The 14,414-nt window shown below is 46.3% G+C and overlaps 1 protein-coding gene across 1 annotated transcript in view; it reads left to right on the top strand.

Moving 5' to 3' along the window:
• POLR1A (RNA polymerase I subunit A) overlaps positions 1-14,414 on the top strand; it is a 76,207-nt gene that overhangs the window by 1,683 nt on the left and 60,110 nt on the right. The window contains exons 2-6 of the mRNA XM_082672666.1: positions 5,433-5,637; positions 6,991-7,140; positions 8,564-8,671; positions 10,221-10,306; positions 10,695-10,798. Of these exons, the coding sequence (XP_082528792.1) occupies positions 5,433-5,637; positions 6,991-7,140; positions 8,564-8,671; positions 10,221-10,306; positions 10,695-10,798 (653 nt within the window). The remainder of the gene's footprint in view (positions 1-5,432; positions 5,638-6,990; positions 7,141-8,563; positions 8,672-10,220; positions 10,307-10,694; positions 10,799-14,414) is intronic.

Raw genomic sequence — 14,414 nt, 5'->3', positions numbered from 1 at the left:
CTCCCCCTCTTAAGGCTCAGCTCAACCTCCCTCATTTTCTGAGGTCTTTCCACACCTAGTACAGCTGTCTATTATGGTGCCTCAGTTCCTTTTTTGTTTATATTTCCGCCTCTCTCCACTAGCCTTGAGCTTCCTCATTCCTTTCTTTTATCCTCAACTCTGGTCGAATGACTGGATGAATAAACTGAGCTACAACGGTATGCTGGCCCAGAAATGTCAATTATACCATCACTAGCCATACATCCTATTTCATCCAAAAGCAAAAGAATTGAATTTTTACAGGTTAATTGTGGAGTTTTTAGACAGGGAAGTGCGTAAGCAAGTTTATACCCATTACTAGCATTGTAGACCTATTTGAGTCTGGGGTTGGCAAATATCAATCATTATGCTGCCTTTTATTGTGTTAAGTTCTAGTAGCTTCCTAGGTCACTTGGAGTAAAAGCCAAGTCCTTAAAATGCCTTGGAAAGGTCATTCTGGCCCTTGCTACTTCTCTGAACTTAGCTCTGTACTCACCCTGGCCTCTTTGCTGTTCCCAGAGCACCATAGTCACACATCCACCTCAGGGCCTTTGCACTCCCTGCTTCTTTCTCCTGTAAAGGTGACCGCATGGCTCACTCCCCCATCTCCTTCAGGCTTTTGTTCAGTATAACCTTCTCAATAGGGGTTCCCCCAGCCACTGGCCCACTCTATTGTCCTTCCCCTTTTCTGCTTTACTTTCTTCATAGAATGTTCTGCCATCCAATAGACTGTGTGCTTATTTATCTTGGCTTTTGTCTGCCTGCCTTCAATAGGATGTAAGGCCCATGAGCACAGGGATTCTGATCTGTTTTTCCAGCATCTAAAGGTGTGTCTGGCACATAATAAGCACTCAGTAGATATTTGTTAAGTGCACTCACGGGTGGATGGGGGAGCTATCTGTTCAGCGCTTGGTACTACCAGTCCTTATGCAACCATTCGTGTTGGTGTCTGCAGTTACAGGAGAGGAAATTCCTGTCCAGCAAATAAAATGACTCTCTAGGAGGCAGCAAAGGTCATCCTCAAACCCAAGTTTGCTAGTCTTAAACTCTTTTCTCTCCAGTGGACTCCTTGCTCTTCCCATTGCATCCCATTCCTGCAATGATCAGAGGAGTTTTCTCCTCCTCCCCAGCTAGAGAGAGGAACTTTGCTCCTTACCACACAGAAAGACTTAGGATGAAGATAAAAAAAAAAAAAAAATACATTCAGTTTTGGATGTGAGCTATTTGTGTTGCCTTGACAAGCACAGGACACAGTTCTTCTGCCAGTTGACACAGGTGTGTGCCGGCCCCACCTGCGTACTCTTTTTCCATCACTGTAGGCTCCAGGCAAGGGAAGTGAAGTACCAACTTACAGAACATGATAGAAAGAGGATCTAGTGGTACAAGTCTTTGCACCCAGACCTAATTAATTGGTGTTTGCCTTATGCAATAAATGTTTTCCTTGTTTTTAATTCCAGTTAAGTTTTTTTTTTTTTTTTTTTTTTTGGCGGTACGCGGGCCTCTCACTGCTGTGGCCTCTCCCGTTGCGGAGCACAGGCTCCGGACGCGCAGGCTCAGCGGCCGTGGCTCACGGGCTGTGGGATCTTCCCGGACCGGGGCACGAACCCGCGTCCCCTGCGTCGGCAGGCGGACTCTCAACCACTGCGCCACCAGGGAAGCCCCCAATTAAGTTTCAGAGCTTAGTGTAAACTGAATGAGAAGGAAGTGTAGAAGAATAGTTATCCAACTTCGAAGGAGAAAGACTTAGCCCAAAGGCAGTGGAAGAAGGCAGCAGTGAGTTTAACCCATTAAAAACTTTTAAATCATGCAAATAATATCATGAAGAAAGTGAAAAGATGAGTCGGAAGAAATATCTGCAAATCATGTATCTGACAAAGGACTTGCATACTGAATATACAAAGCACTCTTACAACTCAATAATAAAACAGCAAACAACCCAATTACAAAACAGGTGAAGGATTTGAATAGACATCTCTCCAAAGAGGATATATAGATGGCCAATAGGTACACAAAGATGTGCTCAACCTCATTAGTTATCAAAACCACAGTGAGATACTATGTCACACCCACTAGGATGGCTAGAGTCAAAAAGTCAGGTCATCAAATGTGTTGGCAAGAATGTGGAGAAGTTAGAGCCTTGGTGTATTGCTGGTGGGACTGTAAAATGGTGCAGCCGCTTTGGAAAACAGTCAGGCAGTTCCTCAGAAAGTTAAACGTAGAGTTACCATATGACTCAGCACTTTCATTCCTAGGTGTATATCCATGAGAAATGAAAAAAATATATTCACACAAAAACTTGTGTACAGGACTTCCCTGGTGGCGCAGTGGTTAAGAATCCGCCTGCCAGCGCAGGGAACACGGGTTCAAGCCCTGGTCTGGGAAGATCCCACACGCCACGGAGCAACTAAGCCCATGTGCCACAACTACTGAGCCTGCGTTCTAGAGCCCGTGCGCCACAACTACTGAGCCTGTGTTCTAGAGCCAGCGTGCCGCAACTGCTGAGCCTACACGCCACATCTACTGAAGCCTGCGTGCCTAGTGCCCGTGCTCTGCAACAAGAGAAGCCACCGCAGTAAGCCCGCACACTGCAGCAAAGAGTAGCCCCTGCTCACCACAACTAGAGGAAACATGCACGCAGAAACGAAGACCCAATGCAGACAAAAATAAAAATTAATTAATTTTTTTAAAAAAAGAAGAGTACCCAGGAAATTTCCAATGCATTTGTAATAAAAAAAAAAAAAAAAACTTGCATGCAAATGTTCCTGTCAGCATTATTTATAGTAGCCAAAGTATAAAACTAACCCAATAAAATATGGTGTATCCATGCAATGGAATATTTTTTGGCTATAAAAAAATGAAATACAGATACAGGCTGCAACATGGATGAACCTTGAAAACATGCGAGGTAAAAGAAGCCTGCTATAAGAGACCACATAGCATATGATTTCATTTATGTGAAATGTCCGGACGGACAAGTCTCTGGAGGCAAAAAGTAGATTAGTCATTGCATAGGACTGTGAGGGAGGTAGAGACGGATGGAGAGCGACTGCTAGGGTTTCCTTTACTGGGGACGAAAATGATATTGTGGTGATGGTTGCACAGCTCTGTGGATATACTAAAAAACACCGAGTGTATACTTCAAATGGACGAATTGTATAGTACGTGAGTTACAGCTCAACAAAGCTGTTCGAAGAATTTGTAAACTTTCACCTGTGAAAAATGACAAAAGACATCACAAGCTAGGAAAGTATTTGCCACCAAAAAAGGTTAATGTCCTCATATGTAAGGAGCTCACGTAGACAATAATAAAAAAAGTTAAGATTTTAACTTAAAAATGAGTTCAATTTTATTTTTTTAATTAAGTAAAGGACCAAAATGGCCTTTAAAACAAAACATAATGAAACGATTAATTAACGTGACGGGGAAGGGGGTGGGTGGGTTGCTGATTCACTTCGCCGTACAGCAGAAAGTAATGCAACATTGTAAAGCAACTGTACTCCAATAAAAAATTTTAGGGCTTCCCTTGTGGCGCAGTGGTTGAGAGTCTGCCTGCCGATGCAGGGGACATGGGTTCATGCCCTGGTCCGGGAAGATCCCACATGCCGCGGAGCGGCTGGGCCCGTGAGCCATGGCCGCTGGGCCTGCACATCCGGAGCCTGTGCTCCGCAGCGGGAGGGGCCACAACAGTAAGAGGCCCGCGTACCACAAAAAGAAAAAAAAAAAATTTAAAAATTAAAAAAAAAGATATATTCTAATTTCTGTTAAAAAAAATTTAACATCACAGTGGGTAGCATTTTTTCACCTTAAATTTGGAAAGTTTTTCAGTGCTAAGACTCAGTGCTGGTTAGGACAAACAGACAATCTATTGTTAGCCCATGTTTTCTGGAATACACTATGGCAGAATATATCAAGAGCTTCAAAACAGTTCACCCTGGGACTTCCCTGGCAGTCCAGTGGTTAGGACTCCAAGCTTCCACTGCAGGGGCCCTGTGTTCAATTCCTGGTTGGGGAACTAAGATCCTGCAAGCCACGCAGGAGGCCAGAAAACAGAACAGTTCGCCCCCTTTGATTCAAGGATTTCCCTTCACCAAGGAACTAATTATATTTTTAGGAAATAGTTAAAAGTTTGAATTATGCTATACAAAAATCTGTATACAGATAGGTGGCATGAGCTTACTTATAGTGGAGTTTGGCTAAATGAATTATATTAATTGACATATAATGAAAGATTTGGTGATTCTTTATTTTTGGCTGTGTTGGGTCTTCGTTGTGGCGCGCAGGCTTCTCATCGCGTTGGCTTCTCTTGCTACGGAGCTCGGGCTGTAGGCACGCGGGCTTCAGTAGTTGTGGCTCACGGGCTCTAGAGTGCAGACGCAGTAGTTGTGGCACATGGGCTTAGTTGCCCCGCGGCATGTGGGATCTTCCCGGACCAGGGCTCGAACCCGTGTCCCCTGCATTAGCAGGTGGATTCTTAACCACTCCTCCACCAGGGAAGTCCCTGGTAGTTCTTAATTACAGAATCTTTCCAAAGAATTTTTAGTGACCTGAAAACACTTAATGCTCAATGAAAATGACAAAGGCAATGCTAGAAATGGCAAATGATCCCAGTTACAGTTTTTAAAAATGTATCCATAGAAAGAAGTCTGTTAGCGGTTTTCTCTACATTGTGAGATTTGGATTTCATTATCTTTATTTTCTAATTTACAAAAAAAAGGAAGTTTAAAAGCAAACTTGGCATGAACGTAATTTGGGTAAAAGTAGTTAGGTGTCCTATGGGAGCCTGCTTTCAACCAAACATAAAATACTGCAATGAAACCTTTAGTAAAGCAGGTTATACTTCTCAAAGGTTTGCAAAGGTTTGTTTAACTTTTCTCAATTCACTATTCCTACATACTGGGATTATTCCCTTTCTTGAACTCTGTGGGTTTGGGGTTAGGTCTGGTCCGTATCTCACCACACCCCCACCATTCTGGGCTTTGTCACCTGAATTAAATCACTAACCACTCTGAGCCTGTTTCCTCTTCTGAAAAACGCATATAGTGATGCCCATCTCAGAGGGTTCAAGTCAGACTAAACGCTGCTTATGACGCGTTTGGCATGTAAGTCGGTACTTCTTTGTATAAAGTCGGCCAGTGTGTTCGGTTAGCGCAAGATTTGCACTAAATCTGGGTTTTGAAGATGTTACCACTCACTGCTCTTCGTTCAGCACATATTCATTGAGCACCTGTTGAGCGCAGGCTCTGGGCTAAGTGCTGAGCTGCAGTGGGGAGCAAGGCAGACACCGAGTCTGCCCCCTGGAGCCGTCTGCACGTCTGAAGACACAGACATTAAACCATCCCTTTGTAAGTGCCGAAGAGGAAATGTCCTAGAAGTTGGGTAACCTTGTCTCACCTGGTCTTTTTTTATCTCCCTAGGAAATTAAGCGTTAAGTCCATTACAAACCCTCGGTACCTAGATAGCCTGGGGAACCCGTCGGTGAATGGCCTGTACGATCTAGCTCTGGGCCCCGCAGACTCCAAAGAGGTGTGCTCCACCTGCGTGCAGGACTTCAGCAACTGCTCCGGGCACCTGGGCCACATCGAGCTCCCGCTCACTGTGTACAACCCTCTCCTCTTCGAGGTACGTTCTGGCCTGGGCCACCCTGGCCGCGTGGGTCTCAGGGTGCGGGTGGGATTTGTGAGTGCCACCCCTCTGCCCGGGGCAGGTGTCTCAGGAGGTCAGCTCCCGACACTTGGAGTGAAAGTGCTCTTTACTTGGCAATTTAAAACCTTGAGGAGCGAAATTCAGTACATTCAGCTTGGCCTCGAGCCCTACCTAAAGGAACTTCAGTTTGATTCCCATTGAGAAGAGCCACAGCTGGATTCTGTTTACACAGGGGGGAAAGTGTTCAGATCCGTCCCTAGACCTTTTGTTCTAAGGGCTTTATGTCTTTCAGAAATGTGGGTGGGGCTTCCCTGGCAATAGAGGACTTTGGAATTCTCCAGGCCTCCCTGAGCCCTTCAGGTGGATTTGTTGGCTCTTGCTTAGTGGCAGGAAGAGCAGAGCTCCAGAAGGCCCAGCACTGAGCTGAGAATGAAGTTACTGTTCAGTCCTACTTTGAACACTTTTGGCTTCTTACATCAGTTAACCCAGCCTCCGGGATTTGTACATGGACATGATTTTTGTCTGTTAATCGTATTAGGGGAAGAGAATTGTCTTAGATAAATACTAAACATTTGAAACATTATTTTAAATGAAACTTTTTTTTTTTTTTTTTTTTTGGTGGTACGCGGGCCTCTCACTGTTGTGGCCTCTCCCGTTGCGGAGCACAGGCTCCGGACGCGCAGACTCAGCGGCCATGGCTCACGGGCCCAGCCGCTCCGCGGCATGTGGGACCTTCCTGGACCGGGGCACGAACCCATGTCCCCTGCATCGGCAGGCGGACTCTCAACCACTGCGCCACCAGGGAAGCCCTAAATGAAACACTTTAATTAAACGTTTTCAATATTTAGGACTTCCCCGGTGGTCCAGTGGGTAAGACTCCACATTCCCAATGCAGGGGGCCCCGGTTTGAACCCTGGTCGAGGAACTAGATCACACATGCTGCAACTAAACATGAAGCAGTGAAGAGCCCACCTGCCACTAAGACCTGGTGTAGCCTAAATAAATAAATATTTTTTAAAAAGTTTTCAGTATTTAAATGAGTACTAAATTTGGTATTTAAATAAAATAAAGGTAGTTCCCAACCTCAGACCCAAAGTAAATCTCTAGTGTTAATGGATTAAAATGAAACCGTAAGAGAACATATAGAGGAATATTTATCGAGTTCTTAAGGTGAAGAAGGACTTGCCAGGTACATAGGGTGAAGTAGAATTCTTAAAGGAGTAAACTGACAACATAGAAACAAAAATCGTAAGTATTTATTACGTTGAAAATCACTTTGACTGCTATGTCACGTTCTAATATCCTGTCTCTCTTATTCCCTCTCTTCAGAAACTCTACCTGCTGCTCCGGGGTTCCTGTTTAAACTGTCACATGCTGACTTGCCCCCGGGCTGTGATTCACCTGCTGCTCTGCCAGCTGAGAGTTCTGGAAGTCGGGGCCCTACAATCAGTGTACGAGCTGGAGAGAATTCAGTACAGGGTAAGTGGGTAGTGGCTGTCGTGGCAATCAGACAAGCCAGAGTGGTGGGTGCAAGAGCTATTTGTGTGTGGCCCCTAAGAATAGTCAGCAGAATGCTTGAGCTTTAAGTCTTATGACTGGGTACAAATAGTTAGGTGTGAAAACATGAAGCCATAAGAATAATTAAAGGACTTCCCTGGTGGCAGAGTGGTTAAGAGTCTGCCTGCCAATGCAGGAGACACGGGTTCGAGCCCTGGTCTGGGAAGATCCCACATGCCGCGGAGCAACTAAGCCCGGGTGCCACAACTACTGCGTCTGCGCTCTAGAGCCCGTGTGCCACCAGTACTGAAGCCCTCATGCCTAGAGCCTCTGCTCTGCAACAAGAGAAGCCACCGCAACGAGAAGCCCACACACCGCAGTGAAGAGTAGCCCCCACTGGCCGCAACTAGAGAAAGCCCACGTGCAGCAGTGAAGACCCAACACAACCATAAATAAATAAATTTTTTAAAGAAGATATTGTCCTAGTCTCCAGGAACTCCCTCTCTTTATCCTCCTTGTGTGCTTATTTTTGGCAGTTTGTCATTGTACTTAGCAAATTCTTTGTAGGAATAATTTGAGGTCTGGGATGTTGGCTGCCTTCCTCCAGAGAGGGTTCTTATTGCTTTTGCCATATGCTTGGTGGCCTGGGACCATCGTTGTCCATGTTCAAGGCTGGACTGCACTGCAGGCTATGGGAAGCCAGGTGGTTCTGTTCCAGGGCTGGTCTAGTTCCCAAGGACATAGCCCTTAGGGTCCCCAGCCTCCTGTGTTTGTGGGGTGCGATATGGCAGGAAGATATCCTGTTAGATTCCTGTCCTTGCACTAACTCTAAGCTTTCATTTCTCTCCGCTTTATCATTTAAGACTTTCAAAATGAAAAGTTCAAAATTTTTGGATTGTAGAATGTTTCCAAGGCCAGGCTAACGTGTTGTGCAGCTCCAGGGAGCATCACAAGTCTGTCAGCATCTTCCCCGGAGGGACACAACTACCCTGAGGGTTGCCCCAGAGCTGTGCAGTGCGGCATCCCCGCCTCAGAGCAGCCCCGGCCCCTCTGCTCTTTGACCTGGATTCCCATTTTCCCTTCAGTTTGGCCTTGGTTATCCCTCACTGTCCTGTCAGTTCTTCGGAGATTTACATTTTTTAAAATATTTTATCCTGTCTTGGTTCTTTTCGGTTTGGTCTGAATAATCTAGCCGACCACTACTGGAAGCAGAATAGTCTAAATTTTTATTTTATTTTTTTAACAGCAGCGTGGCCAAACTTTGGCAAATGCACCACAGCAGCCATGAGGTTTCTTTCTCTCCCCTCAAACGACACTCTCCCGTCCTTGGAGAGGCTGCCCCCTGCTGCTGCTCGTCATACACTTGCTTTACTTTGATCGTACAGTTTTTTTCTTTGTTTTCCAGTTTCTGGAAGAAAATGCTGATCCTACTGCCTTCGAAATTCAGGAAGAGTTAGAACGATATACAACCAAAATCCTACAGAACAACCTCCTGGGAGCCCACGGCGCACGTGTGAGTTATCCTGTCTCTCTGTTTCCGAAACACTCGGTTTTTAGCATAATTATCCCAGTTGCCTCCGCACTGCACTGTCTTTTGCGTATCCTTTAGCATCCCAAAGTTTGAATCCGAGCTCTGCCTCTCGTGAGGCCTCTGACCTTGTAAGTTACATAACCGTCCCTGAGCCACTGGGTCCTCATCTTTGATGCCTGCCTGCAGGAGAAGGTTAGGTGAAATTAGTGGCTTGGGTACAGCATCCAGTGAGGCTTATGCTCTGGCTTACGGTCTCACCTGGAGAATAAGGCCCACGCCCTGTGCTGCTTTCTCCTTCCAACACTGCTAAACGACTGCTGCCTCCCTGTCCCCCCATCACACCTGTGTAAGTGTTAATTTGTTCAGGGAATGAGTTGTCTAGGTAATCAACCTGCAGGGCTCATCTTGAGATCTGATTCACCTCACGCCCAAGTTTCACACCAGAGATTCTGATTTAATTGGTCTAGGGTACGGCCCCAGGGGAGGGTACAAAAGCCCCCCGGGTGGGTCTCATTTGCAGCCAGTTCAGAACCACTAGTGTAGCTTAACTGTGGATGTGCCTTCCCTCGGAACTTTGAGATCCATTCAAGGGAGGCAGCAGCTGCATCCAGAGGGGTTTCTTTTTTTCTTTTTAACATTTATGTATTTATTTGGCTGTTCCGGGTCTTAGTTGAGGCATGCGGGATCATCGTAGTGGCATGTGGGATCTTTAGTTGTGGCATGCAGTATCTTTAGTTGCGGCATGCAGAGTCTTAGTTGTGGCATGCAAACTCTTAGTCGCGGCACGTGGGATCTAGATCCCTGGCCAGGAATCGAACCCAGGCCCCCTGCATTGGGAGCGCGGAACCTTAGCCACTGGACCACCAGGGAAGTCCCCAGAGAGGTTTGTTTTATTTATTTATTTATTTTTAATTTATTTATTTTTTACTTTTGGCTGTGTTGGGTCTTCGTTGCTGCACGTGGGCCCCCTCCAGTTGCGGCGAGTGAGGGCCACTCTTCGTTGCGGTGCGTGGGCTTCTCATTGCGGTGGCTTCTCCTGCTGTGGAGCACGGGCTCCAGGCACGCGGGCTCTAGAGCGCAGGCTCAGCAGTTGTGGCGCACGGGCTTAGTTGCTCTGCAGCATGTGGGATCCTCCCGGACCAGGGCTCAAACCTGTGTCCCCTGCACTGGCAGGCAGATTCCCAACCACTGTGTCACCAGGGAAGTCCAGGTTTGTTTTAAATTAAAGTAGCATTTATTGATCCTTGCTGTATTCCAAGCCCCCCGCCTCCACTGCATTCATGATGTCTTTATCTTAGTAACAGCTTGGTAAGGTGGTTATTATTCTCATTCCCATTTTATGAATGAGGAAACTTAAGGAAAGAAGTCGCTCAGTGATTGGTAGAGTTTGGCTATATTAGGGTTCTGTGGGAAATTTTAAGAAAGGGGTGGCTTCCTCTGGCTTTTCAAAAAAAGGTGAAAACCACAAAATGAATACCTACTGGATTGTCTTCAGAATGGCACTCTGAGTTTCCTTGCTTTTTTTTAATAGGTAAAAAATGTCTGTGAGAGCAGAAGCAAACTTATTGCTTTCTTCTGGAAGGCACATATGACTGCTAAGCGATGTCCCCACTGCAAGTGAGTACCTTCCTCTCTGCTGTTTTTTTAAATTTTATTAAAGTATAATTGATTTACAATGCTGTATAAACTTCTATATAGCAAAGTGATTCAGTTATACATATATATATATATATTCTTTTTCATATTTTTTCCATTTTGGTTTATCACAGGTTATTGAATATAGTTCCCTGTGCTGTTTACCCGTCCTATACATAATAGTTTGCATCTGCTAATCCCAAACTCCCAATCCTTCCTTCCCCCGCCTGCCATTCCCCTTGGCAACCACAAGCCTGTTCTCTATATCTGTGAGTCTGCTTCTGTTTCACAGATACGTTCATTTGTGTCGTATTTTAGATTTCACATTGTTTGGTTTTTTTTCTCTCCTCAAAACTGTCCTCATGTCCAGAACCGGGCGGTCAGTTGTCCGAAAGGAGCACAACAGCAAACTGACAATCACGTATCCGGCCATGGTGCACAGGAAAGCTGACCAGAAGGACACTGAGCCCCCGGGTAAGCAGGCCGGGCCCCAGGAGGCCCTCGGCATGTCTTTCACGTGTGACCATCAGACGTGTCCCGAGCCTTGGGGATCCCTGGTCCTCCGCACCACGTGTTTCTCAGCTGCGCGTTTGTGGTGGGCCAGCAGATGGTAGGTGTCCAGGCCCTAGGGCCAGTGGGCATCCTGGCGAGCTCCCAGCCCCGGCCTCTCGCGCAGAACTGACGGCTGGGCTGCAGGGCGAGGCAGCTCCTCACAGGCTGAATGACGCACCTCTTGCCACAGGTGGTTGGTTTTTTGAAAGATTTTTGAGGAAGAAGTTAAGATATTTACCTGGCAAATATTTCACGCTACTTTGTTGTCAAACAAGTGTGGATTTATTTTGAAGTAAAGTGTAGGTGAATTTTAAAGAAAAGCTGTGAGCAGCCAGAGAATGTTAGCGCCTCCTGCAGGCTGCTTCTGACTGTCCTGTCAGATCCCTGGAGTAGCTCTGCTCTGCCCTTGGGGGTACCTGGGAAGAAACTTGAGAGACTTGGTACTACTGCTTTTTCATTTTTGTAGTTGTAAGTTTGTTTAAAGATGCTTTTTGTGTTTTCTTTTGAAGTGAAGGTTAAATAAGGTGTTCCATTTGAAGTACTGAGACCAGTGCCTGCTACGTCTTACGTGCTCTGTAGATATTGACCGTTTGTTTTTTGTTATACAGTCAATGTGCCAGGGCGGGAAAAGCATCACCTGTGATGGACACCTCACTCTGCTGCTTATTCTGAGGGGCTTAGAGAAGGTCTCTTCTTGGACCTTGGGTTTCCAACTCTATGTAGTGGCAGCGACAGAACTTCTTGCCCAGAGTTGAGGAAATTTCATGTGCGAAAGTCAGTAGCATATTGTTTCTAAACCTTATTCCAGAGTTCAAGAACACAGAGTAGGCAAGGAAGTAAGTTCTCTTCCTGGAGTTGCATGATCTGTCTTTTGCATCGAGGACTGTGGCAAGGCCTGGAGTAAGTAACTGCCTTACCCATTTGGGCCGCTGTAACAAAAGTACCATAAACCAGTGGTGTTTATAAACAACAGACGTATATTTCTCACAGTTCTGGAGGCTGGGAAGTCCAGGGTTGTGGTGCTGGCACATTCGGTGTCTGGTGAGGGCCCACTTCCTCAATGACAGCCAACTACTCCCTGTAACTTCACATGGTGGAGAGAGGCAGGGGAGCTCTGCTGGGGTCTTTTCATAAGGGCACCAGTCCCAGTCACGAGAGTTCCACCTTCATGACCTAATCACCTCCCAAAGGTCCGACCTCCTAACACACCACCATTTGGGGGGTTAGGATTTCAACACATGAAACTTGAGGGAATACAAACATTGAGACCATAGCAATAGCAAATGTGTTTATTATTACTTTTTTTTTTGCGGTACGCGGGCCTCTCACTGTTGTGGCCTCTCCCGTTGCGGAGCACAGGCTCCGGACGCGCAGGCTCAGCGGCCATGGCTCACGGGCCCAGCCGCTCTGCGGCATGTGGGATCTTCCCAGACCGGGGCACGAACCCGTGTCCCTTGCATCAGCAGGCGGACTCTCAACCACTGCGCCACCAGGGAAGCCCTATTATTACTTTTTAAATAAACCTTCTACTTTAGACTAATTTTAGACATATAGAAGGGTTGCAGACATGGTACAGAGAGTTACTGTGTACTCTTTACTCAGTTTGCCCTAACGTAACATCTTAGATGACCATGGTGCATTTGTCAAAACTAAGAAATTAACATTGGTCACTATTAACTGAACTACAGACTTTATCTGAATTTCACCAGTTTATCCAGTAATGCCCTTTTTATGTTCCAGGATCCAATCCAGTGTACCACAATGCATTTAGAAAGCCTGTTCAATGGTTAACCGTAAACCACGAGGGTGGATTTTTCTACACTATATATAGCCCTTAAACTAATTTTTAAGGTTGGAAACTGCTGCTCTAGCCCTTAGGGCACCTTAGAAAATGTTCACAGATTGAGAACAAAGATGGTCAGAAATCTAGAGGATACCTGTTTCTTTGGGGCAAATATCTAAAAGTTAGGTAGCCTTTGTCAAATCCATTCTTTGAAGTAATCTTCACTGCAGCTATGAGAATATGATCGTGCCACCCAAAATTCTGTGCATTAGAAACAAGTCAGCCCTAGTCTTCGATAGTTTTTGGATTGGGTTTTTAGTATTTAGCAGACATTTACCTGTTGGGCGCTCAGCCTCGTGCCCAGGACCCAGCCTCTGGCCGAGTCCAGTGCCAAAGTGGAGACCTGACCTTGTGGCCTGTGCTCTTGGGGGAGGCTGTGGGTGACACAGGTCAGTAACCCCAGGGGGAGGTGATGTGGAGGCAGGTGAGCATTAGGACAGGGGTCTGGCCACGTTCCTGGTATCGAAGGGGGCCAAGCAGCGAGGCCTGTGCCTCAGTGATCTCCACGCACTGGTGATCCCATGAGGGGCGCCATAAGCTTGTGAAATTCACGTTCACTCCAGAGTGTTCCTCAAGCCCCAAGATGATAGCATTTTCAAATGAGAATTCTTAAAGCCGGGTACTCCACCCACTGTGATCTTGTCTTCCCCAAGTTATTTGACTTCCCGACATTTGTTTTTGACATGGCAGCTCTTAGAGCTAAACGAAACACACATTAGGGCCGTTCTGAGGTCCCATCGAGGCAGATTTCATTTTTTGCAGGCTGCAAAAGTGTCCCGTTAGGAAGGGTGCGGTCCGTGTGAGGAGGTGGCATCCCACAGGTCTCTTCTGACTCCAACCCAATGAGGGAACAACGCCAGTCTGCTTTAGTCTGTGACTGAACTGGTGGGGTCACTTCCTGCACTGGCAGCTCTGGGTCAGGAGCTGGAGAGCACTGCCAGATGCAGCTCATCTTCCTCAGCTCATCAAGCCAGTTTAGTAAGAGCGGGGTTCTTTCCAGAAGTGCCCGCAAGGGCTTCCCTGGTGGCGCAGTGGTTGAGAGTCCGCCTACCGATGCGGGGCACACGGGTTCGCGCCCCGGTCCGGGAAGATCCCACATGCTGCGCAAAGGCTGGGCCCGTGAGCCATGGCCGCTGAGCCTGCGCGTCCGGAGCCTGTGCTCCGCCAACGGGAGAGGCCACAACAGTGAGAGGCCCGCGTACAGCAAAAAAATAAAATAAAAAAATAAACATTCATAATCTTAAAAAAAAAAAAAAAAGTGCCTGCAAAATGGTTCTTTAGGTTAATGGGGTCTTTTCTCTCCACTGAACGCACATAGCTTTCTAACTCTGTGGTTTATCCCTGAAGGTCAGAGCCTCTCTTCATTGCATTCCCCACATTTCCTTCAGTTGCATTAATGAGTTGAAATGTTTTGCTTTTATAGGAATCAAAATTTTAGACGTGTAAACTCTTGACCTAGCAATTCCACTTTAATGATTTTATCCTAAGAATTAGGCATGCCCACAGTATTAAGTCGTTTAAAATTGGAAATGACTTCAGTGCCTCTTAATGGAGAGTAATTAAATTATGGTACATCTATTAATTGTTCTCCAAGTTACAGATTTCTCTAAAAACTTTCAGTGACGTGTCTTCTGCAGTTGGTAAAGAAACCAAGTAGAGAATTGGAGGTGGAATGAAGCTGGATTTTACAAACGT

Source organism: Grampus griseus (genome assembly GCF_964374135.1).
Source record: "Grampus griseus genome assembly, chromosome: 15".
NCBI lineage: Eukaryota > Metazoa > Chordata > Mammalia > Artiodactyla > Delphinidae > Grampus > Grampus griseus.
The sequence above is the reverse complement of the archived record's forward strand: the minus strand, read 5'-3'. Positions and strand labels throughout refer to the sequence as shown.